At 44.0% G+C, this 27,187-nt stretch overlaps 3 protein-coding genes across 4 annotated transcripts in view; 2 read left to right on the top strand and 1 right to left on the bottom strand.

Annotated features, from left to right (window-relative positions):
- yars2 (tyrosyl-tRNA synthetase 2, mitochondrial) lies at nucleotides 1-2,678 on the top strand. Its single transcript, XM_010883896.4, has 5 exons — nucleotides 1-854; nucleotides 1,049-1,216; nucleotides 1,540-1,695; nucleotides 1,963-2,133; nucleotides 2,337-2,678. The coding sequence occupies exons 1-5, from the start codon at nucleotides 67-69 to the stop codon at nucleotides 2,494-2,496; spliced, it is 1,443 nt and encodes a 480-aa protein (XP_010882198.1). The 5' UTR covers nucleotides 1-66; the 3' UTR covers nucleotides 2,497-2,678.
- A 1,121-nt stretch (nucleotides 2,679-3,799) lies between these two features.
- Nucleotides 3,800-7,522, top strand: cdkn1bb (cyclin-dependent kinase inhibitor 1Bb). Its single transcript, XM_010883895.3, has 3 exons — nucleotides 3,800-4,565; nucleotides 5,001-5,130; nucleotides 6,059-7,522. Exons 1-2 carry the CDS (start codon nucleotides 4,115-4,117, stop codon nucleotides 5,117-5,119), a joined length of 570 nt encoding a protein of 189 aa, XP_010882197.1. The 5' UTR covers nucleotides 3,800-4,114; the 3' UTR covers nucleotides 5,120-5,130; nucleotides 6,059-7,522.
- A 6,592-nt stretch (nucleotides 7,523-14,114) lies between these two features.
- kcnq1.2 (potassium voltage-gated channel, KQT-like subfamily, member 1.2) overlaps nucleotides 14,115-27,187 on the bottom strand; it is a 206,468-nt gene continuing 193,395 nt past the window's right edge. The window contains exons 20-21 of one of the 2 annotated variants that reach the window (XR_004574831.1): nucleotides 18,337-18,646; nucleotides 14,115-14,870 (exon numbers count right to left, since the gene is read on the bottom strand). Coding sequence is in view for 1 of the 2 variants with exons in the window: in XM_013139034.3 (XP_012994488.3) it covers nucleotides 18,470-18,646 (177 nt within the window). In the remaining variant the exon portion in view is untranslated. Of the gene's footprint in view, nucleotides 14,871-16,387; nucleotides 18,647-27,187 lie in introns of those variants that run through there. The other variant, XM_013139034.3, reaches the window with a different exon arrangement.

Here is a 27,187-nt window from a genome sequence, read left to right as displayed (position 1 = left end):
GGCGCTAAAGTCTTACCATCATTTTTATCTTCGTTCAGCTTCCTGTTCAGTGTGTCAGTTTCCAATATGGCGGCGTCCATAGCCAGGTACTTCACTTGTGCATCGCGGCATGGTTCATGTATTGCTTTTAAAAATACAGTTTCATATATAACGTCACGATACATGTTTTGTCGCTCTGTTACAGCCCAAAGTGGACTTCTTTTTTCTTTAAATAAACGAGGCATTTTAAAAAATTCATTTCCGGAAAAAGCAGCACAAGAAGACCTTCCTCAGCTACTGCAGTCTGGCTTGCAGACTGTATACTGCGGATTCGACCCCACAGCGGACAGCCTTCACGTTGGTAATTTACTTGCTGTCATCGGGCTACTGCATTTTCGAAATGCAGGACACAATGTCATCGCTCTTATCGGTGGTGCAACAGCTCAAATTGGGGACCCAAGTGGGAAGACCAGCGCGAGAGAGCGTCTATCCTCTAATGTAGTGGAGGACAATACGAGGGCTATTAGGGAGAGCTTGCAGCGAATCTTCACCAACCACGAACTAATTTTTCACACCAGTTCTAAAAAGCTTGGCACTGTAACGGTATTGAACAATTTAGCTTGGTACAAAGACTGGAATGCAGTTGCTTTTCTGTCAGAAGTTGGCAGACATTTCCGAATGGGGACCATGCTCAGCAGGTCAAGTGTCCAGTCTAGGTTGAAGAGTGCAGAGGGCATGACCCTGACTGAGTTCTCTTACCAGCTGTTCCAAGCCTATGACTTCTACCACCTGTACCAGAATCACAGCTGTAAGATCCAGCTGGGAGGGACAGACCAACTGGGCAACCTGATGTCTGGGCACGAGTTCATACACAAGTAAAGTTGCATTCATTAGACACACACATGCATATCTATTGACCAATTGTCCCAGTGATGCCAAATTGTAGCCTTACATTGAAATACATTCAGGCAAAATAATAATGAACAAACTATTATACAAAGTTGCTGTAAGATTATCTGACCTGTGTTGGTCTCTTTTACTTACACAGTTATTGTTTTCAATGTTAAAGGGTGACAGGACAGGAGGTGTATGGGCTGACAATCCCGCTAGTGACCAGCACTGTGGGGGACAAGCTGGGGAAAACGGCCGGCAATGCAGTGTGGCTGAACAGGGACAAGACAACTCCTTTTGAGCTCTATCAGTTCTTCCTCAGGCAGCCTGACAGCAGTGTGGAAAGGTAGGCAGCTGGAGGGAAATAGAACTGGTGGAACTGGACCGAATCATCAGAGGCTTCTCTGTAGCACTAAACAGAGGGACATGATTTATATCCATTATGATAAAATGTGATGATTTGTTTGTGTAGACCGGGACGCCTAAGCATAGCATACCACACTGCCTTATTGAAATGGTTTAGTGTATGTAATGGTTTAAGTCTGAGAGGATTGATTCAAATGGCTAAGCTAGATCCATACACCTGCTGAGACACTTTGTGAACAGGGCACCTGAATGTAAGTAACATGATGTTGAAGACAGAGTCTGTGTTGGTTGTGATGCCTGCAGGTATCTAAAACTGTTCACCTTCCTACCCCTGGCTGAAGTGGAAAAGTTGATGGAGCAGCAGAGACAGGAGCCGGGCAAACGACTCGCACACAAACGACTTGCCGCGGAAATCACCAAACTGGTCCATGGCAAAGAGGGCCTGGAGAGCGCGAAAAGGTGTGGAGTGTCTGAATGTCAATGAGTATTTTTTATATATTTTTCCAGTAATAGTAGTAATGCCTGTGTGTTTTGTGGTGTCTGCCCAGTGGTCTAGAGGATAGGACCAGTAAATAAAAGGTTTTCTGATTCTATATCCTGAGCTGGCGAGGTGAAAAGTCTTGACGTTCTGTCCCTGAGCAAGACATTTAATCCGAATTGCTAGAAATGAATGTGTTCTGAGTTGTACTTACTTGGTAAGATAACAATGAAAGAGTGTTTCTCCAGATGCACACACGCCCTGTACAACAGTAACGTACAGGCCCTGGAGCAAATGACTGACGAAGAGCTGCAGGAGCTCTTCAGAGAGGCCCCCTTCCATGAGCTGCTGATGGAGCCCGGGACCACGGTACTGGACGCCTGCCGCAGGGCACAGGCCATCCCAGAGGGAAGCAAAGGGTAGGCCTTCCCTTTTTCCTTATCATCTCCCACCTGACCAGATCACTCTCACTCTGTTTCACTCCAGCCACCTCCATGGCTTTTTCACATGCCATTGCGCTCACTCTGCATTTCTCTTTTCCTCTCACTCCTGTTTCTGTCTCAAATTCTCAGTTTGTCTCTTTGACTTTCAAATGCATAAATTGCTTTTTGTGTTGTTGTAGCTATAGCATGGTATCAGAAGGAGCTGTGTGGATCAACCACAGTAAGACAGATAGCCCAGAGCAGATACTGATACCAGGCCAGCACATCCTGGCCAATGGATTGTCTCTCCTCAGAGTTGGTAAGAAGAACTTCCACATCGTCAAGTGGCTCAATCTGTGAGTGGCATTGGGAGCTTAGAATGCCTATGAGCTGTCTGTGGACTGAAGATTGAACAGCAACATGGATATTAGAATTGGGTCTATATTGTTTCAATCCTTGCATTCCTGTTGTTGTCTCGGTCCCTATTCGTATGGATTGAATGATACTGTAAAATATTGTATTAAATTTGTTGTAAGTATTTTGTCTCATTAGTCATATGTTATGTACTGTGTCCATAAAACTTTACCACTAGAGGTCAGTGTCATCTTGTTAAATGAAGACTGAAAAAGCTTTGGGTGTCAATTTTGTTGTTGCAAATATCCAAATAGTTATTATAATTCACTGAAATATCATTTCAAAGATAATTAGTAAATTGTCTAATTCCTTAAAATTATTAGTAAATCGTCATAGTTATTCTACAGAAGAAAAAAAAATCCACTGAGAGATGCCTGCCTCTATGTATTTTTCAAAATAAAAAAAAGATGTGCTTACACTTATCGTAGCAGATTCACAGAGATACCTACATTTGCTAGGTGTGCCTCCATTCAAGGAAATACTGTTCCTACCATGTTAGCTTCACTCACAGGTGTTGTAAGGTAGGGAGCTAATTAGCACAGGTGGTCAACTCTTGTCTTGTCTGTCTTCCGAAGACAAGCTTAGTGCCATGGAGATATGGCCATGTAGGTGGGAGCCAAAACCCTTTATTGAATAAGATATCCTGATATCCCTCCTTGTTTTTGATGCCAACTGGTCACCTTGACTGAGCCCAGGTGAGTCAACATTCTCATTGAAATCAAAGACATTACTGCCAGTCAAAAATAATTCAATGTTCATATATATATATATATATATATATATTTTATTTTTTATTTTTTTTTTTTTAAAGCCTGACATATTCATAACAATCTATACCCAAACAACACTTTGCTTCCCACTGTCTGGTGTTTCACATAATTAAGGTGGCATTACAATTATCATATTTTGCAAAACTAGTATAACTATACAATTCACAAATATAATTAGTTTATCTGTATGTATTCAGCCGTTTTGGTGTTGAAACCTATCTGACAAAGATAGAGAATGGTGCCAAATATTCTCAACATAAAAGTATGCATTCTTTGTTTCCCCTCTAGTTAACTCTACTGCTACAATGTTTTCAGATGTGCATGGTAATTATGGCTACAGCAGGTTTCATGAAGTTGAACTGTGACAATGTTGCCAACCCTTTAACTTGTGTGTTCGCCCCAAGAGAAATGGGCGGGCCTATGGTATTTAACCAATGAATGCCCTTCTTCATTTTACATTGCTCTCTGTGTCAATCATTTCTACGCCAGTCAGCCTCTCCTCAATCGCCATATTGGGTACTGAAGAGGTTTGTCTGTTATTTCTTCTCCCTTACTACGAGACGAAATTGACAGGAGTGGCTTCAGTTACCGCACTTTGTTTTGATGATCTGTCGAGAGTACTTTGCTCGCATTGCCATATTGGAAGTCAACATATCAATCCAGACCATTGCATGGCATGCATGCGTTTGTGTTGATCAGTCATTTTATGCACGTTTTGGACCGCGGTGAAAAAACGAAAAAATACGCATTTTTTTTGTGTTCTAGCAATTTGAAGGTTATTTAATTCTCGGAAAATGTCAAATGTTCGACTTTCAAATGGGAGCCCGACATTGGAAAGGACGGATGCTCGTTTGTCAGATCACCCCAAACCCACAGCCTGCAGGAACCTTTTTGGTTCGGTGGATCATGAAGAGTTAACGAGGGATTTAAAGGGACATTTGAAAGAGATGGAAGAGGCTGCTGCAGCGAAATGGAACTTCGATTTTTCAAGTCACACACCGCTATTGAACGGGAAATACGAATGGAAAAAAGTGGATTCTAAAGACATTCCAACTTTCTATAACACACAACAACGGTCGGCGAAGGGAATTTACCCTTCTGGGAATAACAATGTGGATCTCAATGGCAATCATAGTTGTGTGTTAGGAACTCCTCGGCAGCCATCTGAAAACGCAGAGAGGTCCGAGACCCAATTTGAGAATAAAGAGCAGTGCACCGGCCAGAGAAAAAGACCTGCCTGCCACGGTACGCCTTTATTAATTATGCGTCTTTCAGACTGGCTACTTCATTTCTCGCTACTGTTTTCCTTGCGGGCTAATTTAGCGATTACATTTGTATCAGCCTGGCTCAACTTGGTAACGTGGTGGCAGACTGTTTGCTCCATACAGCCAGCCGATCTTTAGTTACGATGTGCTACCAGCAAGATTTCCCACTTCTTAGTACTTCACATGGAAAAAATGTAGGCATATACGTTATCAGACCTTTTCGGTAGCATGACGGCTTTAACCCATAATTTCTGGTCAAGTTGCTTAAAAAACATGGACCAGAGACAAATAAGCTGTTTATAGAAAAATGTAACCGCATAATTTGCCATACTCATTTAAATTATGTCACTGACATTAACAACGAGGCTACTTTGTTTTCGAAAGTATCGAACTTTTTTTCCCCTCTATCTTCCAGACCCCTTGTCCCAAAATAAAAGGTCCCACAGCAGTTCGGATGAAGTTACTTGTTGCCCAGGCTTGATGCGTTCTGTAGAACACACACCCAGGAAAACCAGTCCCAGGACTCAAACGTGATGATGACAAAGGTGAGCAAGTTATCTGATACTTACCAAAATCGATAGGAAGACTGTGACCAATGTCGGAGTTTCTAAATGTTTTGTTCGGGTAACTAGACATTCATAGTAGCCGTGAGTTGTAGGTTATAGCCTACTGCTTGGCATTAGATGGGTTACGGTTTTTTCATTAGTTTTCCAGAATAACCATATGGGCCTATTTTCGGAATGTATTCAAATGTGCCTGCATACAAAGTTCAACTTTGTTTGTTTTTGAAGCTTTACAAAACCTAGTTTAAAAAAAACTATACGCGCTGTCTATCAGCCGCCTGATGTATTTCCTAATTAAATATCGTCAGTTGGCAAAGTGGTTTTTCAGTTGAAATTCATATTCATTGTGACGTTCAGTGAAGGGTTAAAGTCCAAGAGGCTACACAGGCGACATTTAGACTACTACAACCACTGCCATGGTGAGTTTGAGTTTCCGACGAAACTGTAAACAAGTCTTCAGAACAACACTATAGTAACACGTCAGCAACCACTGCCCTGATCACGAGAGGGAGATGGGGCTGGTCCCCACACTACACACGCTAGTCCAATCTCAAAACATCTGGCTGTTCTAGTGAATGAAAACACCGTGTCAGTGTATTAGAATAGGTGTAAAGAGTTGCAGACTTTCAAGCAAGTGTGTGTATTAGTGGACATCTGGAAAAATGGAGATATTCTGGTGACAGTCTTGGTGCTTTGAATGAATGAGTCAGGAGGGTGTATTTTTTTTCTTCCTGGGTAGATTACCATCATTATCCTATTCTTAGCTTTGTTTGTCATATCAAAACGACTACATGATGCCACCTTTGTTACTCAGTTTAAATAAGTGTCCAGGAATGATTCTGATTAAATAAAAATGTTTGCCATTGTAAGTTAGGGTGATCTCATATATTCTTTTAAATTCTCTCTGCAGAGCTGAAGCTGTATTTCCCCTTTTGTCATCAAAAATGTTGGTGTTTGGTGATTTCTTTTTTCTTTTTTTTTTTTCGAAGAGGAACTACAAATAAAATGAAACATATCAATTCTCCATAAGGATGGGGATGCTGTGGAAGCACTGAATAAAAACACTAAAGTTCTGGCACTCAAAGTTACTGCCTCTAAAAGCAGTTGATGTAGCAGTGTGCAATTAGGTTTTATTTCCTTTTTTGCTCATTTTTATTTTTTTTACTACCTGTGTATATATTTCTTTTCATATGTAGCACATAAAATGTATTATGATTTTTAAAATAATCCTTTATGTAAAAGGTGTGAATTTGATTTGACTTGAAGAATTGCAGTGTAGTTTTGTTTCCAAAATGCTGTTTTTGTTTAAGGCAGTGAGTATTAAATTATATACAACTTAAAATCCTACTCCATTAAAACAATATTAAGGATTCAATAATTGTTACTCATTACAGTATCTTCATAGGTCATCTCTATGTGAGGAGAGAGGGACGGTACATAATGTGTAGGCATATTAAATTGTAATTTTTCAGATCATTTAAGTTTCACAAGTGTGGTTTCTCAGCCACCCTGCAAAAATAAGGCCTCAAATAATAATTTTCTGTTATAACTAAAAAAGTAGCATGTTAAATCAGTGGTTCTTTCTTGTAGTTTCTTGAAAGCAAATATTAAGGCCTATTGATCACTTAATTTTTTGTTGTATTTATGTCTTCCTCACCATTTTTGAAAATTGTAGCCAATGTCTTTTTCTGAAGTTATGTGAGGTACTCATTTTCTGAAGGATAAGGTCTATGTAAACAGTACTGTTAGTATTAAGCAGCTTCATCCTCTTCCAGACACAATCAAGTGTATGTGTTAGTTTAATGGTTGTTAGATTTTTTTATTTTATTTCATGGGTAGAATAATGGCCTGCAACACCAAATTCATGGTGGTTTCAATATGGCTGTGTCGACGCTTTCACTATGTCAGGTTGCCATGACATTGAATGATTAAGATTTGTCCATCAACCCCCTTTTCCTTTACATCGTTAGACTGCTGATAAGTAAATGCGGCTTCTGAAATAAATTTAATTTCATCCACTTACAATTAGCCTTTATTGGGAGGCTAAGAATTGTCTCAGAAAGCAGTCACTGCCTGTGTATTTTGTGTAAATCTTTGAAGTGTACCTGTGTACATAACTTTGTAAAAACACTGAGAAATTATACTAACTTATTTATGTCAAGCTTTTTTTATGTAGAATAAAATGGGTTTTTGATTACGGTTATCCAAAGTGACATTTACATTTATATTTTTTGTTTAAAAGCATATTTTTGTTAGTTTATTTTTATCAAGGTTGCAACCTGAGCCTGATTAAAATATTTGATGTGCATTTTTATTGTGTGATAAGACATTTTGCTATCAATTAAAGCAGAAATGAAATCTGATTTACACTGTTCACAATTGTCTTTCATTTTCACGTTTCTCAGCGAGTAGTTTAAGGGTTTTATTTTAATTGGATTACACAAATATATAATCACAAACTATGCTCTCTTCGAAAGAAATATCGCAAGTTGACCCACTCAAAAAGCGTATCAGGGGTGCTATCAAGTCCACAAAACCTTCCTCAACTTTCATAGCTTTGCTGTGATTGTCACACCGGCTGTCTTCATGTATCCACTGTTAGTTTTCGATTTTAGACCGCTTCGAACGCTTTTGGAAATAAGTCAAAGGCAAGCAGAATTATACTCGATAAGCACCGCTGTTCTGGAGGTTTTCATAGCGTTTATGGCTACAGACAGTATTTCTGTAATTTACTTGGATACCTTATTGTCAGTAATTCGTGGCGAGTGGAAACTGGATTCAGTCCGTGGCGATTATGTATATGTAACATTAAATGTGTCGAATGTTTTAAGCTTAAAAGTAAAATAATCTTGTAAATTCAAACAATGTTACTGTTTCTTCTACGGTTACAAAATGAAGGTACTTAGCTCGTATTATATGTCCACTGTACTGTATCACGGCAAGACAAAAGCAATGTAGCAGTCTGCGCAGTGACACTCCCAATATGATGAAATCGAGTATTTTGAAAAATGCCTGGTGATTGACGTTTGGGTCCTCCAATCAGATTGTGACTAAGAAAAGCTCACCATTGTTTCAGCCAGTTATATTTGTAATATGGGTTTTGAATGTAGTACTCTTTTCTGCTATCTTTCTAGAAAATGACTCGCGGTTTACGTATATGATGTCCATACGTCACACAACATGTCCACAGTTGAGAAGTTAATGTTAGTTTTAGTGCATGCATAGTATTTTTTCTTTACATAGTTCTAGCACACAGAATAACTAATAGCACTGGATATACATCTATGAAAATGATGTAGTTTCAGGGAATAATTGTAGCAAAATTAATGTAGAAAGCATCATGATGTATTTTCCTAATGTATTTTGCGTTTTTGATTAAACCAACACTACAGTTTGTGTTTATATAAACCGTTTACCGGTACACCATTTAAAACATGGATTTAGATTGTTTGTATACCAATATGTTGGCCTGTTTGCTAATGAGTTTCAATTAAAAAGATTACCTTACCTTTCTTTTATCATGAAGACACAATGGTGTACAATATACTTTTTACACCAGAATTGTTTAATCGCATACGTTTTATAGGGTAACTTTGTAGTTTTCAGAACTGTATTAGACCTATTATAGCGTCCAAATATAAAATTAGCCTACATTTCCAACCATTATATTTGCACACACAAATAGCATGAGAGAGTTGTATAGCTGTGGTTTATAAAATAAATCTGGTTCCTAAATAATTTTAAATACATATTTTCATAATCAATTATACACGTTACATTGTATAGATTAGCATCAAAGCAGAGTCACACTGTGCAAAAACATCCCCTTCCTCAATGGCCGGTCCTTCTCTGGCAAAAGTATTGCATCATTGTTCATGAACGCACCTTTGCAATATATCACTTACTATCAAATACTGTCAGGTCATTTCCATGGCAATATATGATTTTGAGCTTGTGCTGAGGTCTATTCAATCCCTTAGCCAGATAGAGAGCGACAGACAAAAAAAAACACACGGCCGACATTTCTAAAAAGTTGTATTTTAATTACGATATTGACTGTTGACCTTGTAAAGGTCTTCCTCTTTACCCCACTACAGCCCGAGAGAACCAGGAAGCTGGCTGTTACAGGAAGACGCCTGCAGGAGCCCTGAGAGGGCTCCTGATTCACTCTGAAGTGTGCAGGTGGGTAACTTTAGCGCTGACGTTCACCCCCACTCAGAGCTAGGCCTATTGTCCCAGTGCGCGAGGCTTTGTGCGGAGGGCCATTGTGAGGGGCGGGCGCTCAGCACTGTTGTGTCTGGGGCTCCCAGTCAGACAAAGGGCCAGTCTAGGAGCCACTGCAGAGCTCCGCCCTGCAGGCCAAAACACTAGAGTGGATGGAGCGAAGGAGGAAGTCGTTTCTGCAGGCTGACAATGCCACGCTGAGATTATCCCTGGGGAGGATTTGTGTGATTAAGTCATATTGGCACGGATCAAGTTCAATCTGGGGTTCAAACGTTGGGTACACTCATTTGGAATAAAAGTCAAGTTCAACATGGGTTAATTACTGGCAAACGTTGAGTAACCTCATTACTTGGTTGATTTCAAAACAGGACCCCTCCAAATACTGGGATGGTGGTCATTCTGGGTTTCCACAAGTGCCCCAGTAACAGCTGGATGGGAAACATTAAGGTAGCCTGCACTGTTTTTATATTGTTGATATCTGTGTTTTGACTGTCACAGGATTAGATAAAGGCCTTGGATTCATTCAAACACAGTCTGGGACACCTGACTGTGAGTTTGTTAGACAATTGAAAAAATAACTTCATAAACTGTAAATACTGTAAAACCTTTGTCCTATCTTTCAGCTAGTGCCATTTGTCATCATGACGCATATGACACACACCTAAAACAATGCAGGGTAATTTGTGTTCTTACGCGTGTTGACCACCACAAAGAAAACCACAATGAAAGAAATTCCTTTGTCTCAGTGTGACAAGCCAGACAGACTGAATTCACACTTCCTAGCTCTAGCAACAGCAGCAGGTTATCTTTTCCTGTTAACCGCTTGACACTTCATATAAAACCACTAGTTCTCCACCAGGTTTCCTGTACTGGTCACAACTGACATCAAAACTCAAATCCCCCTGACTCAGTCTCCTACTTGGGGAAGTGTTCCCACAAATACCTGACTGTATTCCATCATCAGTGAAACCCAGAGCAAAATAATGGCCGAAGGGTAGTTTGAGATGAGTGATTGTAGATGCTGGAAAGAGATGGGTGCGTGCCATGTCTAAGGCAGATGTCGCTTAGCATCAAATGGCGGCCGTACAGATGTATCTGTGGCATGTTCGTTTTCAGGGGAGCAATGGTCAGGCCCTAATGCTCATTAAACGAGCGCACCTGCAGCCTATCAAAGGGCCTTTATCTGTTATCGCCGCAAGTCTACTCAGGCGCGCCGGTAGAATGGAGAAAACAAGCAAGGCAAAGCACACTCTGTCCCGTCTCCTGTCACAGGCTCCCTACTTGCCCGTGAGCCGTCGGTCCATCTCTGGTACCTGGCCTAATCTAGTCAGGAATTTCTTCCAGATACATTCAGATGGTGCTAGCTGGAAAAACAGGGCCTCTCGAACATCTGCGCGGTGCAGATAGACAAGAGTTGTGTCAGACAGGGATAGGAGGGAACTACAATGGCAGGCTACAGTGCAAGGACATGATCAGCAGCGATGACCTGCAGATGACTGCTGGAGTAGAGGACCACACTGGATACAGGCAGCTGTTCTACAGGCGCGGGGCAGACAGGCAGACACGTGTCAACAGATCGGAGTCAGAAGAATGACTTTTATGGCGAGAGGTGTTCAGGACGTGGGGTTCAGTGGAGGGTCTACTGTCCACAATGGAAATGTTCCACACAGTTTACTTTTACAATTGAGGAAAGTAAATACAGCAGATCTAATCAGGGCCACCACTGTATTGATATGTTGTATGAATATCACAGTCTGTTTTCTGTTTAGCAGGCCTTTCGTTCACTGGGCAAGATGAACACAGGTGTGCGGGAAATTATTTACGATTATGAGACAAAATACAATCGTCTTTTGAAATAACATGGCAAATGGCTGAGAACAAGGAACCAATTAAAACATACCACTAATATCTTGTGTGATGACAAGAATCATAATCCTCGTTAGCGTTTAAAATGAGCCATCATTTAATTGTGATGCCGATAAATGACCTCACAACTGGCATGTCCACAGAGGGAACAAGCCCAGTGATGGTTCAACAGTATGGACTGAAGTCACTCTCTCTCCTCCAAACACCACAGTCAGTCTGTTTTGTGCTACAGCGCGTTTCTTGAAACTGCATCAAAACACTGAGTATTCCTTTGATCAGTCCAGCGGTCCATTACTCAGGCCATCACTGAGGCCAACCCAGCCGTCACTTCAGAAGACAGTGGAGGTTTCTAATGAACACACAGCTGTAGGACTCTGAGGAAGGGTCTTTCCTTCCTCATCAGATCAGCGCGCTGCTGTTGGGAGAAATGAGTGCATTCCCAAACACATCATGATGAGGAAAACAGATTTCTGTTCCTACGTCTGGACCCAGATACACAGTACCCCCACTGACCAAGCACAGCCTGATGATCTTGGCAAGGGAACAGGACACTTCAGTACACATTAGCCACAATGTGGGTATATTGATCCAAAATATTTAGTGCCTTTTTAAAGGCTGACCTGGCACATTAAAACCAACTTTCGCATTGACGCAGGCGATAATTTACTATGGACACTGCTCTTGTATCCCGGGTAGAGCATCCACCTTACTGCTGCTTACTCACTCCTCTCCAATTTGTTCATGGCAGGATTATTTTTAAGGCAGAAATGACATGGTATGATGACGCATTGATCAGCTCTGCAGAGCTGACAACTGACATTATAAAACTAAGAGCAAATCTAGCTCTTAGACTTTCTACCGTCACATCACACGCCCTATTATTTATGGCACCCTCGTCCGCGAAAAGACACATGCCTGGGCCCTCTCCACCTACAGACGACATGGACATTGTTACACATCATACCCAATAAATGACTGGAATTTCATCCTTTCAGATGCGATGAGACATTTGGTCAGATTTTTATGGTCACGAAGTTGAAAGGCTCAGTGATTCATTAAACACTGTGAGCCGACTTCAGCGTGAAAGGACATATGTTGAAGAACAACCTATGTTACCATGGTAAGCTGTTGTATTAGAAAGTGTGGCGTGACATAACACCCTGCCTCTCTGCGCTCCGCTCCGGTCCTGCTCAGTCCGTCCCCACAGTAGCCCCTGGGCGCAGCTGTCCTCCATGCCTCACATACTGCTGTGGCTGGCCAAACCCCACCGCACCACTGAAGTCCTTCCAGTTCTCCCCAGTTCCAGCCAGGAATCTCCGCCTGTCTGGGGGAGAAGTCCCCAACACCGTGACCTACGTAAGGAAGGAACCGCCTCGTGACACGACGCGCGTGCACCACCCCGGCCCTTGCACTCCTGCTCCTTCCGCCTCCTCAAGACGCGGCCGCCGTTGCCTTGTGCGGGCCAGTCGCGGGTGGGGTTACTTGGGGTCAGTCGGCTTGCCCTGGCCTGGACGTAAAGCAGAGGAACCGCAGAAAGGTAGTGATCTGATCGGTGTTATTTTGGGTGGCTGAACTTACCCCGGTCGCTGGTTAGTTGAACGGTTGATGGACGGACACATGCCCGAGGAAACCTTGGAGAGCAAATTTCACAGAGGGCCAAACTAACCTGGTAACTTCTTGGTGATTTGTCTCCGGCGGGTGATGTAGCAGGCTAGCCATAGCAACCTCAGCAGAGGTCACAGCAGAGGACACGGCAGAGGTCACGGCAGAGGTCAGGCGGTGTATCCGTTCCTCTTGTAAATGGTTACATAGATAACCATTATCCTGTGCTCAGCAGAAAGGGGGAGTGGGGGTGTGGCCTCTGAAGAGGCAATGGATCAAAGGTCAAGATCCCTGGGAACTGTTCTTACTGGTGTCTGCTTTACCCTTCTTTACTGTTAAACATGACTACTTTGAATGGTATATCAAAATGTTCCCCTATTTTTTAAAGTGAAACAAGTCTACTTATGTGGTGTCAGGTACTGGGCAGCACCTTTTAAAAGAAGCAAGTTAAAGTCACAACACATTTGGGCATGAATCTACCATTTTTCATACTAGAGGTATATAAATGGCACTCTAAAGTATTCAAAGTATTAATATATTAAACTCCTTCAGCTTCTATTGAAAGTATATTATATATTTCACAAATTCTATAAAATAACGAAAAATGTTTAGAGGTTTTGGATATTCCCAATTCTTTCACTTTCACATTCCCTTCACTGTGATTCCCATAATCCCAAATTAATGGGGCATCTGTTCTACAGTCAATAAAATGTGTCTGGTCTTGTCATTTTAACGCAAACCCCATTGTACCACACCGGCTTTGTCTGACATGTCTTTTGAAGCACAAGGAGCGAGGGGAGTTTGAATGGGAATCCGAATTATGCTTGAGCACTAACAGTGGCTGGGGAGTCTCGGTAGCAACAGCAACTGTTTTTAACCCAACTGTTGCCTTCCTCTATTTAGGGACTCGATGGAGTGGCTTGCATCAGCTGCTGCTTACAATGTGTCCTTTCCTCACACACACACACGCACGCACGCGCACACACACACACACACCTGTTCCCTGGTATCTGCTTTCATATGTCACTGATGGGCCCGCATTGGACTGACCTGACAGGTGGCTATGCGGAGGCCTGTCTGTTTGTCTACATCAAATCACATTTTAGGTCACATGTTTCATAAACAACGAACGTATGCAAATTCTTCTTATATGCACTTTCAGCCGATGCAGAGCTAAGAGACATATAAATTGATTTTTATTTATTTTACGAATCACAGACAGTAATTATTGACAGTGGCTATATACAGGGAGCACCAGTATTCAATAGTGGGGGTATGAGGTAGCTGAGGTTGATGTACATATAGGTGGGGTACAGCGCATTTGATTAGTATGTGTGAATGATCTCGAGCTGGTGTCAATGTTCTCCTGTGTGTTTGCATAAAGTCGTTACTAAAGGGTTACTGCAAAAAAACTGCATCACGCGGATAATCTGAGTAGCCCCTGAATAATGAATTAACACCTTCATGTTTAACAGGGGTAGAAGCTGCACTGGGTCCGGTCAGGATTAGACATGCTGTAGTATAGAAAACAGTCTCACTATTGTTAGTGTCTTTCTCTCTGGGCTGTTGATGAATTCTGCCATTTGCATCCCCTTCTACCTCCTCTGGGTAGGCTGTCTCGGCACCCTCGGTGACCAGGCCTGGCACCATTGTGTTCTTGGTGAACGTGACGGTCCTGTTGGGGCTGAGCGGTTGCTGGCGGACAGGGAGTGCAGGAAGGGACTAAGAACACAGGCCTGGGTGGGGGTAGCCATGTTGAGGGTGACCGAGGGAGGACGTGTCGTTCCCCACCCACGCCACCTGGGGGCGGCCTGATGAGAAGTCCAGGATCCAGTCGCATGGGGGAGGAGTTCAGTCCCAGGGGTTCGGGCTTAGTGATCAAATTGGAGGGGGGCTGTGGTATTGAACGCAGGGCGTTGGTCGATGAACCTCGTTCTCACACACCGTAGGTGTTCCCGTGGGGTGAGTGGGCAGTACAGCAACAGAGATTGGGTTTGTCTGTTGTGGAAACTGCACTGGGTCCAGCGTGTCTGAAATGGTAGTGTTTACGTGAGCCATGGTTAGCCTGGATGAAAGTGGAGCACAGATTGGGTGCTAAAGGCCAGAGCTGGCTCAGTAAAAATGAGCTAGACCTGGGGAAGACCATGGAGATACCAGGGGGAGACACCAGGGAGAGAGGCTCTCATGGTCCACCACTACTGATATTAACCAGAGGAGGACAAAGGGCTAGGCTGTGGAGACCAGGCTCTCTGGATAATTGAAAGTGGCTCTGGTCTGCTTCTCTACTCTCCCTCCTCCCATCAATCCACCACTCCTCAGAGACCCTTTTCTCCCTGCTCTGGCCGTGCTGTTCTTGGGACATCCCCAGTATTTCTTGGCCTTTGAAGGGAAATATAATTGAGTAGTAATTTGAGACCTTCGTTCACCCTTTCTCCCTCCCACCCTCCGTTCCTTAATGGTTATGGAATATTGTTCAAAGAAGGCACGTGAAGAACTTTTTCTATTTTTCTTTGCTCTACCCTGATTGCATTGTGAGGAAAAAAAGAGTAAATTAATGACTGTTTAAACTTTGTGGGAGAGGCAGTGGTTTACCTTGACCTGATGTGGCCAGCGAATGGAACAGAGACAGCCAAGCGAGAAGGGTTGAGTCAAAATAGAACAGACACAACCAAGAGAGAAGGGTTGAGTCGAAACAGAACAGACACAACCAAGAGAGAAGGGTTGAGTCAAAATAGAACAGACACAACCAAGAGAGAAGGGTTGAGTCGAAATAGAACAGACAGCCAAGAGAGAAGGGTTGAGCTGAAATACAACAGACAGCCAAGAGAGAAGGGTTGAGCTGAAATACAACAGTTACAGCCAAGAGAAAAGTCCAAGAAAAGCAAATTACAGACAAGATGATCTAGTAATCAAGACACATTGAGCCCAATGAAAGCCCAGAAGATGTAATGAAATGGATTTTTATTTACACCAGACTTACAGAGGGTTATGAATATAATTTACAGTCATACCAATCCATTTTAAAACACTTTGTTTCCCATTATCCCTGCAAACCACAAGTCTTTTCAGGTTGATTGTTCCACATGGTAATAAATATAAGGCAGTGTAACTATTTACAACTCTTATAAAACTGTACAGGAGAATGGTCAGACAGCCAGATGGATGGAGCAGTTATCTCTAGGAATCTCTAACCGACTTAGCTGCTTTGAAGAAAATAAAAAATATATTATATTATAGAAAATACATGCAACTAATCTTCAACCACAGCAAAATGAAAAGATATATACCAGCAATGCAGAGGGTTCCTTCCCTTTCTCCATTTCTCTTTCCCTCTCTCCATTTTTCCTTCCCTCTCTCCATTTTTCCTTCCCTCTCTCCATTTTTCCTTTCCTCTCTCCATTTTTCTTTCCCTCTCTCCATTTTTCCTTCCCTTTCTCCATTTTTCTTTCCCTCTCTCCATTTTTCCTTCCCTTTCTCCATTTTTCTTTCCCTCTCTCCATTTTTCTTTCCCTCTCTCCATTTTTCCTTTCCTCTCTCCATTTTTCCTTTCCTCTCTCCATTTTTCCTTCCCTCTCTCCATGTTTTCTTTTGCCTTTTCACCCCCTCTTTTGTCGCCATCTTTTGAGGACTGTGTGTACTACATTTATAAAAGGGCTTGCATACATAGTTTGGTTATTGTTTACTATTTTCTACTGGCTAAACCCAGCTGGCATACAACATATGTGTAGTGAGAACAAAAAAAATAGATACATTATTTATTCATATTCAAATGCTCTAAAGGGCTTTACAGTGAAATCTGAAGCTGAAGCCTGGTACATCTACCTCTCCTTTAGGGGTAGCCTGATATTTCAGGCCCTTCACACTGAATTATGAAGTGAGCGGCTCAAAGCCTACTGTTTAAATTGTACACATTTTTCCAGTGTTTCTTTTCATTAGTAAACGCACACACAGAGTAATCTCCCTTCACCAGGAATTCAGCACTTAATTAGCAAGAGACAGACAAATAATCAGTGCTCTAATGGGGCAAATTCATTTCAAATTGCACACAGCAGTTTGGAGTCTGGAAGGGGGAAAATAGAAGTGTTTTATCATGAAAAACAGAGGGTGGGGAATGAAGTGGTTCATATAAATATCCCAGTGATATTGGCACGGGGTCAACTGCAAAAGGCCATACCATAACTCCCTGCACTGTTCTTCCCCCATGCAGTATTTCTGTAACATAACACTCTGCCTTGTCATGGCTGTTTTGCTATTTTTATTAGCCTAACCTTCACTGTACATCAGCGACAGACTGGTTCCTGCAGAGCTGCGGTCTCCTCCTACTACGCTCTCGCTGCCCAATAACGATGCAGACCCCGGTCAACGAGTCATCTCCTGGTTCTCCTATAGGTCACTCCATCATCTCCCCTCGCCCTGAATACAGTCCAAGGGGAGATGAATCGGTGGCTTCATGGAAACAGCCGCACTGTACTTTTGTTTAAACAGTGCCAAGATCATTAGAGTTGGAAGAATTCCGCTGTTAGACTGCCGGGCCTCCATCCGGGCATTTAGCAAACGCTTCAGTCGACTGGCTACTCACTGTTACCAGCTGACCCTAACGCCGTGCCCCGCACACATCTCTTCTCCGAGTCTGGTCTCACTCCCTCTCTGGAGACGTTTAGAAAGTGAACACATCGTCGGAACCCACACGTGTGTTTTTCAGAATACGCTTCAATGGCTTTGACGTTACGACCGGATGGACACGATCTAATCGCTGATCATTGTGTTTCACACCAACTGCTGGTTTGCTTAAGAATAATATTGCGGCGCTTGGATGAGCCTCACTGAGCGATAGTATAAAGGACGCAGCCCTGAGAAGGATGCAGCACTCAACAGAGAACATACTCGAGTGTCACAATCTTGGCACCATTTAGACCATTTTACAGCACTGTTCTATCCATCCAGCCAAGGACGGAAACGCTCCATACCGAGGAGTAGAAGTGACAGGCTAATGAACCGTATAACAGGTCGTTTGTGTTCTCACTATGGTACGATGTGGACATTTTCAACAGCGGATGTTTATGGGGCTGTTATTAGAGTAGGAGAAAGAGACAAGAAACTCCAGAATGAATTGAGATGGGGAGGGAGGGTGGATGGCAGGACTGTGCTGGATATCACTGTCAACGTCTCCCAATTCTCTTAGCTGCCCTGACAGACGAGTGCTTCCCACATAGCAACAAAAGCCGCGTTGAGTTGTTTGCCGTCTTTCTCTGAGGTCAAAGACGGTGATATAAAGGGTTCGGGGATTCTGAAAGTAAGGGCTCTATTCGATGCGTATCGCTGAAGCTTGGCGTTAGAGCGCGGTTGACATTTCAAGCCAACTTTCTGCTAACGCTGTATCTCGGCTCAACTGGAAATCACCTCCACATTTGTCGCTGCGCGATCCGCAACGCTTCAGCCGTACAGATCGAACAGAGCCCAGGGGAAAAGCATGAGGTCGGTGGGCAACTACGCCACCTTCTAAATGAGGTAGGTGGAGTGGTCCCTCCATCGGAGTGATGGTCCCGCTGCCCAGGCAGGATGTCTTATGCCCGACCCCGCCAGGCACTGGTGGAGGACCCTGCCGGCGCCGCTCTGTCCCGCTGTGACGTCACTGCACGCCATCGAAACTGAAGGCGGAGCTCGACCCCCTGGTGATGGAGACCCGGGGGACGCACGGAGCTCGGGGCGGAGGGGGCGGCGGCTTCTCTATCAGCTCCTCGTCGGGTTTGTACTGGTCCACCAGGATCTTCAGCACCGCCTCGATCTTGTGGTCCATGTGGACGATCTGGTGACGGAACACACACAAAACACACAGACACAGACACGTGCGCGTGATTACGGTCACATTTAAATGGGCACAGCGGTGGAGGAGTGTCACTGAGATGCTGCCTCTGTTTGTCTGCCAGGTCTTTAATATGGCACCATCCCAATGACAGAGCACGGCTTTATAATGACATGTTGGTCGGCTGTCACGGTCTACCTGTTGGAGCTCGCCCGGCTCCATGACTCAGGAGGGGTAGGGAGGCTTTGTCGCATGCACGCACACACACACACACACACACACACACACACACACACACACACACACACACACACACACACACACAGGCTACTGCCGACATGGTTGCTAAACTAACAGGCACACTGAGGCAAAGTTAAGCAATCCAGACAAATTAATATAGACACACACAGAGGCACAAACACACACACACAGAGGCAGACACACACACACACACACACACACAGAGTGAGGCAGACACACACACACAAACACACACACACACACAGACAGACATACCAGGAGCTGTCGCTGTAACTGTAAACACAGGTGTCTCAACATCACCCGACACACAGTCTTCCTCACCACCCTGGTGACTCTCCACTGTAACCACCCAGTCTGCCAGAACAGTCACACACCTCCCTGCACACAGAAGGGCTCCGGCAGAACTGACGCTAGAACCGAGTTATCTTGTTCTGCGTTGTCTTGGGCGTAACTCAGTACATTGTGAGCCTGTTTCATACACGTAATAGTCTTGGAGATAAGCATTGCAGATAATGTTGGAGGCAGGAGGCCAGAACATGGCAGTAGATGAAAGAGACGTGGCACCTGGTCATACAGACAGCTTGCATTTCTAGACTCACATTCTGGTGAGAACTGATAGAGGAATTGCAGAGGCTGTTCTGACCCCCACATTGTGGAATCCACAGTTATTTTGTATATTTTGCTTGAACTCAGGACTCTTCTCATTCATCCTTTCATGCAGACAGGACACTTTTCTAGTACATCCCACAGAGCATCAGATATGGTGGTGGAGATGTGAATCCATATCACATGAAATAAGATCACCCCACCCCACTGTCATAAAATCTTCAAAGTAGGAGGTAAAACCTAAATAAAGGTTAGACCAAGCTCCGGATTAGACCTGGTCTATCCCCAACAAAACAGCTTTGTAAAGAAGACGGAGCACGCACTGCCGCTTATTATTTGAGGAAATACAAGAGTATCATAAACCTATCAGAGGTCATCTACAGACCTATTTACATTCCTGTGTTTTTTTTCTTTGTGCAGACCAGGGTTAGACTGCAGAACACTGTCAGGTTGAGGGATAAGCCTTTCTTGTTATTTGTGATGGCATGCTGTTATTCCGTATCGCACTGAAGGACATGTGATACGGGGACAGGTGAAGTTTCAGCTGTCCTCAAGCCCGCCCTACCCTCTTAAACAACACATGGTCCCAGCCACGGGCCTTCCCCACCCCGCTGACAGTCTGTGGCACAAACGGTTTCACCGATACGGACGCTGAATCGTCAACGTTCAACATTCCTAGCAGGGGGAGTATATGTATAGTTGGAACCGACACCTCCCACCCCTAGCCCAGCCCTGGCCGTCAAAACCCTATCCCAGCCTCTGTGTCTCCTCAGCGGAGGTCCTCAGGGGTGGGAACACGGGTCTGTTGGGGACAGACTAGGGACAGAGTGGCGGTGTTGACTGAGGAACACCCTTCCTTTCCTGGCTTACCTTCCGTCGGTCCCCTGGGACCGCCCAGCTCCTGAACCCTGCTGAACACCAAACAGCCGCCTGTGTTCGTCACTGAGGCGACAACAACAACAGATGACTCAGAGCTGTTTAGTAGCGTGACAATGAATTACTGGCCAGAGCTGCCCTACCCTGTTCCTGGAGATCAACTGTCCGACAGATTCTGTCTACCTCAGTTGGGACTGACCTGATTTATATTTTTATCCAGCATGCAAAATTGGGGTTGGAGAGAAAACATACGAGACGGTAGATCTCCAGGAACAGGGTTGGAGAGAAAACATACGAGACGGTAGATCTCCAGGAACAGGGTTGGAGAGAAAACATACGAGACGGTAGATCTCCAGGAACAGGGTTGGAGAGAAAACATACGAGACGGTAGATCTCCAGGAACAGGGTTGGAGAGAAAACATACGAGACGGTAGATCTCCAGGAACAGGGTTGGAGAGAAAACATACGAGACGGTAGATCTCCAGGAACAGAGTTGGAGAGAAAACATACGAGACGGTAGATCTCCAGGAACAGGGTTGGAGAGAAAACATACGAGACGGTAGATCTCCAGGAACAGGGTTGGAGAGAAAACCTACAGGGACAGGGTTGCGTGGCCAATTAATTCACGGGGGATGATCCTAGTTGCCACACTAAACACTGGTAATCACACAAAAAATATCACTAAGAGGAAAAAGCCTGCCTGAAGTGACAGTATTTGATTTGTTCATTGTAGCATATCTCCTCAAGTTTCCTGCTCACTACTTACCGACCGCTAATTAGATGGCTCATTAAACGTCTCAAATCGCATTGGAAATGTGACCCTGTTCCCAGTCTAGGGCAGTACTCTGGACTGGAGTTTATGGGCCCAGGTCGATAACAAGTACACTTTATTGCCAATGAGCTGTCTGAACTGGGCCAAACAGACTGCAGGTCTGACATTTTATTTCCATAGGGGCAATCATTTTCACCGCCTAATTACTATGGATAATTAGTCTGTCTGTGTTCACACTGCTTCAGGGGCAGAACCACGCTGCCTTCACCATAAGCAACAGAACCAACATGATATGGTTAATCTAATAAGGTTTTCTGGCAAGGAGTATGGCAAACTCTGTGACCCATGTGATCATGTGATTCCTACTGCCCTCTGTTGGAGGGAGGAGAGGGGCAGGCTACAGTTGATGGATCCTCCTAACAGTGGAACCTAAAAACATGCACATAGTAATCAAATCCATGATATAGTAATGGACTACATGATAGTAATGGATGTAATGACCAAGTTATGGACTGAATAACACGGTAAAAAAACTCCATGACACAGAAAAAGCTGACTATGTGTTAATATGTAGAACTATTATTATTATTATTATTATTATTATTAGGTGAGATTATAGAGTAATCTCCATTTCAGGAATAAAAAGGGTTTAAAAGGAACAAGGGTGTTTTATTTATTGTGGTCTTGGCTGAGTGAGCAGATAGGTCTCACTGAATAGATGCCAGATGAATGAAACCACAATGCCCACTCTCTTTCTCTCTCTCTCTCATTCTTTTTCAGCCCCTTTTGCTTCTCTCTCACATTCAAAATGAGGGGAGAATGTTGCTAGAGGTAATTAAAAAAATAAAATAAAAACATGACAAAAAAACTCCCGAATTTTGTTGCCATTTATTCGGAGCGAGCCTCATTGCAAAGAACAAGATTCCTTTGACTGAACGGCCGTAGCCCTGCACGGGAGAAAAGGAGGGACAAAATCCCTACCAGCACCCATCGTACATGAGGAGGTACCTTCGGTCAGAACCCGGGTGCCTGTGGGTTGAGCTTCAGGTTCCCCTGCCCATAAACAACAACATGGTTCAGGTCCGACGGACAAGATCCGCCCAGGCCTAAACTGTAATGCCCGTCTGCCTCTTCATTCCCCCCCCTCCCCATGTCCCTGGACCCAGCCTTACCTCCATCCCCCACCTCCTCCAGGAGCAGAAGCAGAAAGACACACACCTTCTCACACAATGGACAATGTAGAGTCGCAGCAGATGCATGGTCCTCTGTATGTGTGTATGTGTGTGTGTGTGTATGTGTGTGTGTGTGTGTGTATGTATGTATGTGTGTGTGTGTGACAAGGCTCATGGTGGTCATCAGAGGGAGGGGCACAGGAAGGGGGGTGGACAGAGGGAGGAACACAGGAATGGGGGGGGTGGTCTTTGTCTGACGATTTGTTTGCAGACGTTCAAATGGAGGGGGGCCGGACTTGAGGTGAGTAACGGAGTGGGGGGGGGGGGGCGGATGCAGGTCAAGACTCAGATGACCTACTGGACGTCGTTCACCTCAGAACATACTAGATATCCGTCTTCTCTTTCAGCATCAGAGGGAAAGAGAGAGATGGAGGAGTCAGACAGCGGGAAGTGAGAGCTGTTCGATGACGTGTCCTCCTCTTAGGGAGCGTGGGACAGAAAGGCCCAGTGGAGATGGAGGGAGGAGAACAGACATATGGACATCAAAGCAGACATCACCCGCTGTGATTTCAAACGTTTATTTTTCCTGCTTTCTGTGTGTTGACTCACGTCAACTCGCCTCTTTCATATTAGGGAGAGATTGTTTGTCGTGATATTTAATGTACATGCGCTTTTCATGTCTAATCTCTTGTGTATATTTGATACGGGTATGTGTGTGTTATTTATTACCACCACAGGACATGCCTGACACAGGCGGGGGAGGTGTGTGTCACCACAAAGCCGGTACAATCTGGATAACGTACGTGTGTACTATGACTGACATTCCAGAGACAGACCGACGCAAAGGGCTCTGTGTTCATTGGAGCCGTGCATCTCCGCATGTTGATTTGAGTCCAGCACAGGAGACAGAGGATGTTAAACACACATCCAACCAACTAACAACCAATCAACCCACCAACCAAACCAGTAACTAGGGCCAACTGGAAGCACACGGAGCCCGGCTCGGATTCACAGAGCCCTGCCTGCTGGCCCTGCCAACATGAATGGACTCCGTTTAATGGCAGATACAATATGTTCTTTGTATTTGTAAAAAGGAGAAAAGGAAGGAGGGGTGGAGGCAGTGGGTGTGGGTTGAGCAGAGGGATTTGGCGGTGGAGGGTGGACGGTGGGCGGGGGTATTTTAAAGAACAGGAAACCGAGCGAGAGCACCTGACGCACATGATAAGTATCAAGGCCTTTGCCACGTGCCATTAAACTGCAGGCAAAGCCTTTGCGGGCTGTGTGTGCATGTGTGGGGGGGCATAATCTCCTTGGCTGAGTGGGAGTGCTCTCAAAGCTGCTTTTGTTTTAGAGATACTTTCGCAAGGAGGTATAATCTGTGTCCGTACAGGGCAAGCAGCCTCTCACCCTCTCACTACCAACCCCCCCACCCCCCCCATAGGAAGCCCGCCCTGCCTTCGGCACTGTTGGAATTGCCCCTTACCCAGCTGCCCCAGGGCCCTGGGCTGTGACGTCAAGGCCGCCGTGCGGGACAGGAGACACAACCTACGTGTGGTCAGAGGGGAATGTGTGGGAACAGTTAGGGCTTTCACGTAGAGAGGGAGAGAAATGACGCCTCGACATGAACTCCGATAGAGCAGGACGTGTGATGGCTTTGATGTCACTGTGGTGGGACACTGGCATTTCGCACATCAAGGTATGTCAGATGGACAGTGAAAGGTTATCACTCAGTGGATAAACTGGCTAGCGTCACGGTGAAGAGGCGAATACCCTGTGTTTTGACTGATCAGTTGCCTGTTATACCATTGTGGTTTCAGTGGGTTAAGAGCGTTTCATTTAGTTGCTGTTGTTGTCAGTAATATGGATGCATGCTCACTAAATATGTTTTCCTGAGTGAGAGCAAAGATGTTAGTGAAAAATGTATCTACTATATATAGCTACCGCTCAGTTTCATGGTCACTGAGGTGTGGAAAATGGAACAACATATTATTTAACAGGGAATGGAGCAGATAATAGCATAGCACATTTATCAGCCACAGACTTAAATAAAACAATTATTTAATGTGACCTTTATTTTAGCAGGGGGTCAACTGAGACCTAAGGCTCTTTTATAACTGTGCCCTGCATTCAGTGAAACCCCCCCCCCCATATAATTAAATAACACCGTAAAACATGTTGAAATACATACACATTAGGAAGAATGGTTAGATTTATTGTCATACGGGCCACAAATAAGCACAGTTCATCCAATTAAAAAGAATCAGGATTTTATTCTACATATAGGGTGCTACAAAACAGAAAGCCATTTTACTCATCTCTGGGGAGAATCAATAGGGCATAATGGTGAGTTTTTGTTTCGTTGTCAATAATGAAGGGCAGACTGGAAAATAGCATCTAGTAGTTTAGGTGTGCCTGCAGCAGCATTCATGCAAGTAATATCCCCATTAACTAAAATGGAGTAAAAGTGGCCTGAACAATTTTCTTCCTATTTCCACAAGTTAGGTATGCTTTTGTTCTGTACAAGAATCCAATCTTGAAATTAAACTTCTTTAACAGTTCAGTTGCCTTTTGAATTCAGATAGCAAAATATTTGTAGGAAGCAACATGTTGAAACGGTTTACTGAGAAAAAAGCATATTTTTCTCATATTTAATACTAACAAGTTCAGAGTGTCTTTTGCAGCACCATAAGGTCAGGAGAGAGCAATGTGTATAGAGTAGGGTGCTTGAGGAACAAGATTAAGTGACCAGATATCTGGAATACACTGTATGACCAAAACTGTGTGGACACCTGACTATCACACCTATGTGAGCTTGTTGGACATCCCATTCCAAAACCATGGACATTAAAATGGAGTTGACCCCCCCCCTTGCAGATATAAGAACTGCCACTCTTCTGGGAAGGCCTTCCTCAAACTGTTGCCACAATGTTAGAAAACTGACCCTGAGCACCATAGCCCCTCATGGCTACGTACTCAGTCCTGTACTCCAGGTTCCCTGGCCACACAGCTCCAACGTCATCCTTAAGTTTGTGGACAACACCACAATCCTGGGTCTCATCTCCAACCATGATGACACCGCTTACAGAGAGGAGGTAGGGGATCTGGCTACAAGGTGCCAGGATAACAGCCTCTCTTTGAACTTTTGAACTTAAGGAGATGATCGTGGCTGCCATCTCTCTTCTGTGCAAGGCATCTACCATACGCAATACCTTAGTAAAGCACAGAACACCATCAAAGACCACAGCCACCCAGGCTATGGTCTGTTCAAACTGCTGCCGTCTGGTAGACGCTACCGAAGCATCGGGGCACGCACTTCCAGACTCACAGTTTTCTCCCCCAGGCCATAATGCTTCTCAACCAGCAACTCTGATCTATGATCATATTGATCACATAAACATTTCATATGCTCTGGTCATTCAATGTACATTAGCATATTTTAATATATCCAATCATAGACACTATTACACTTTATACAATTTATATTGTTTCATATTTCTATCAGTATTGTCCATATTGCCCATTTCTACAATCTTTGGAATTGCTGCTAGTTTTCTGTGTTATGTATATTTTTGCTATGATTTTTGCATTATATTTTGTAATGCTTACCATGCAGGTGTCGCGTGCCATGTCACAAGAATTTCACTGTTCAGAATAATGTTATGTTACTCGGTGCATATGACAAATACAAGACTTAGACGATTGCCGATTTTTACGCGCTACACGCTTCAGTGCTCGGAGGCCCCGCTCTGTAAGTTTGCATGGTCTACCACTTGGTGTGGTCTACCACAGTTGTTGGTCCTAGACGCATCACAATTATAGCACTTACAGTTGACCAGGGCAGATCTGGTAGGACAGAAATTTCACAAACTGATTTGTGGCAAAGGTGGCATCCTATAACAGTGCCACATTTAAAGTAACTCAGCTATTCAGTATGACCCATTGTACTGCCAATGTTTGTCTGGAGGTTTCATGGCTTTGTGCTGGATTTTATGCTCCAGTGAGCAATGGGTGTGGCTGAAACACTGGATCTCATACCTTTGGCCATATAGTGTTTAAACATACTTGCAGCAAGTTCCTCATAAAAAGCTGAGGAAACTATTTCCAATTACACTCAAGTGGTTTTTGATTATTGAAATATCAACTCAGATTTAAATTCAGAGTAGCCTTTCTTCCTAGCAGCTAACCAGGGACGGCTCTGGGAACAGCTCTAAACTGGGACAGGCCACCAAAAACAGGGACTGTCACTAGAAAACGGGTCTCTTGGCTTTCAACAAATAATAATCCTGTGGTAGATCTAAAAAAATTGATATGAATTATGAAGAAAAAAGCAGAGCTGTGAGAATGCTTGTGGATGCCACCCCAGTTTTGCAGTCATAAAACACAACCTAACATTCAGAAAGCTGCTTCAAAAGCTGTTTGGATGTGGAATTAATCTAGGAGTCTGGGGAAGGGTTCTTGTAAAATACTGAACCAGTTGCCTTTTTCAGCATTTGTCCTCAGAGACAGCTGGGAGCCCTCAACTTTACTGATCCCCAGTGTGATGACCCACACAATAAAGTGGAGACAAACACACACCCCTCACCCTCCAGAACAATCATGTTTCCCCAAAGATTAGGCCAAACACTCATATAATTCACTGGCTATTCAAACATTAAAGAATCATCCAGTTGAGTTGAACTCCATAAGAAATGTGTCACGAGGAAACAAAATTTCCAGACCAGTTCATCTAAAAATATTCTAACTGCTGACACTTCTCCTTTGCATCATCAACATGCCAATGACTCAACAGGACAAGTGTCAAGTCATCTGTTGGCCAGCCTAGCCCATGGCAACCAGTTGCCAGGCCTGTCTGTGATT

This window comes from Esox lucius, chromosome 19 (genome assembly GCF_011004845.1).
Source record: "Esox lucius isolate fEsoLuc1 chromosome 19, fEsoLuc1.pri, whole genome shotgun sequence".
Classification (NCBI taxonomy): Eukaryota; Metazoa; Chordata; class Actinopteri; order Esociformes; family Esocidae; genus Esox; species Esox lucius.
Note: the sequence above shows the minus strand (reverse complement) of the source record. Positions and strands in the feature narration are given on the sequence as shown.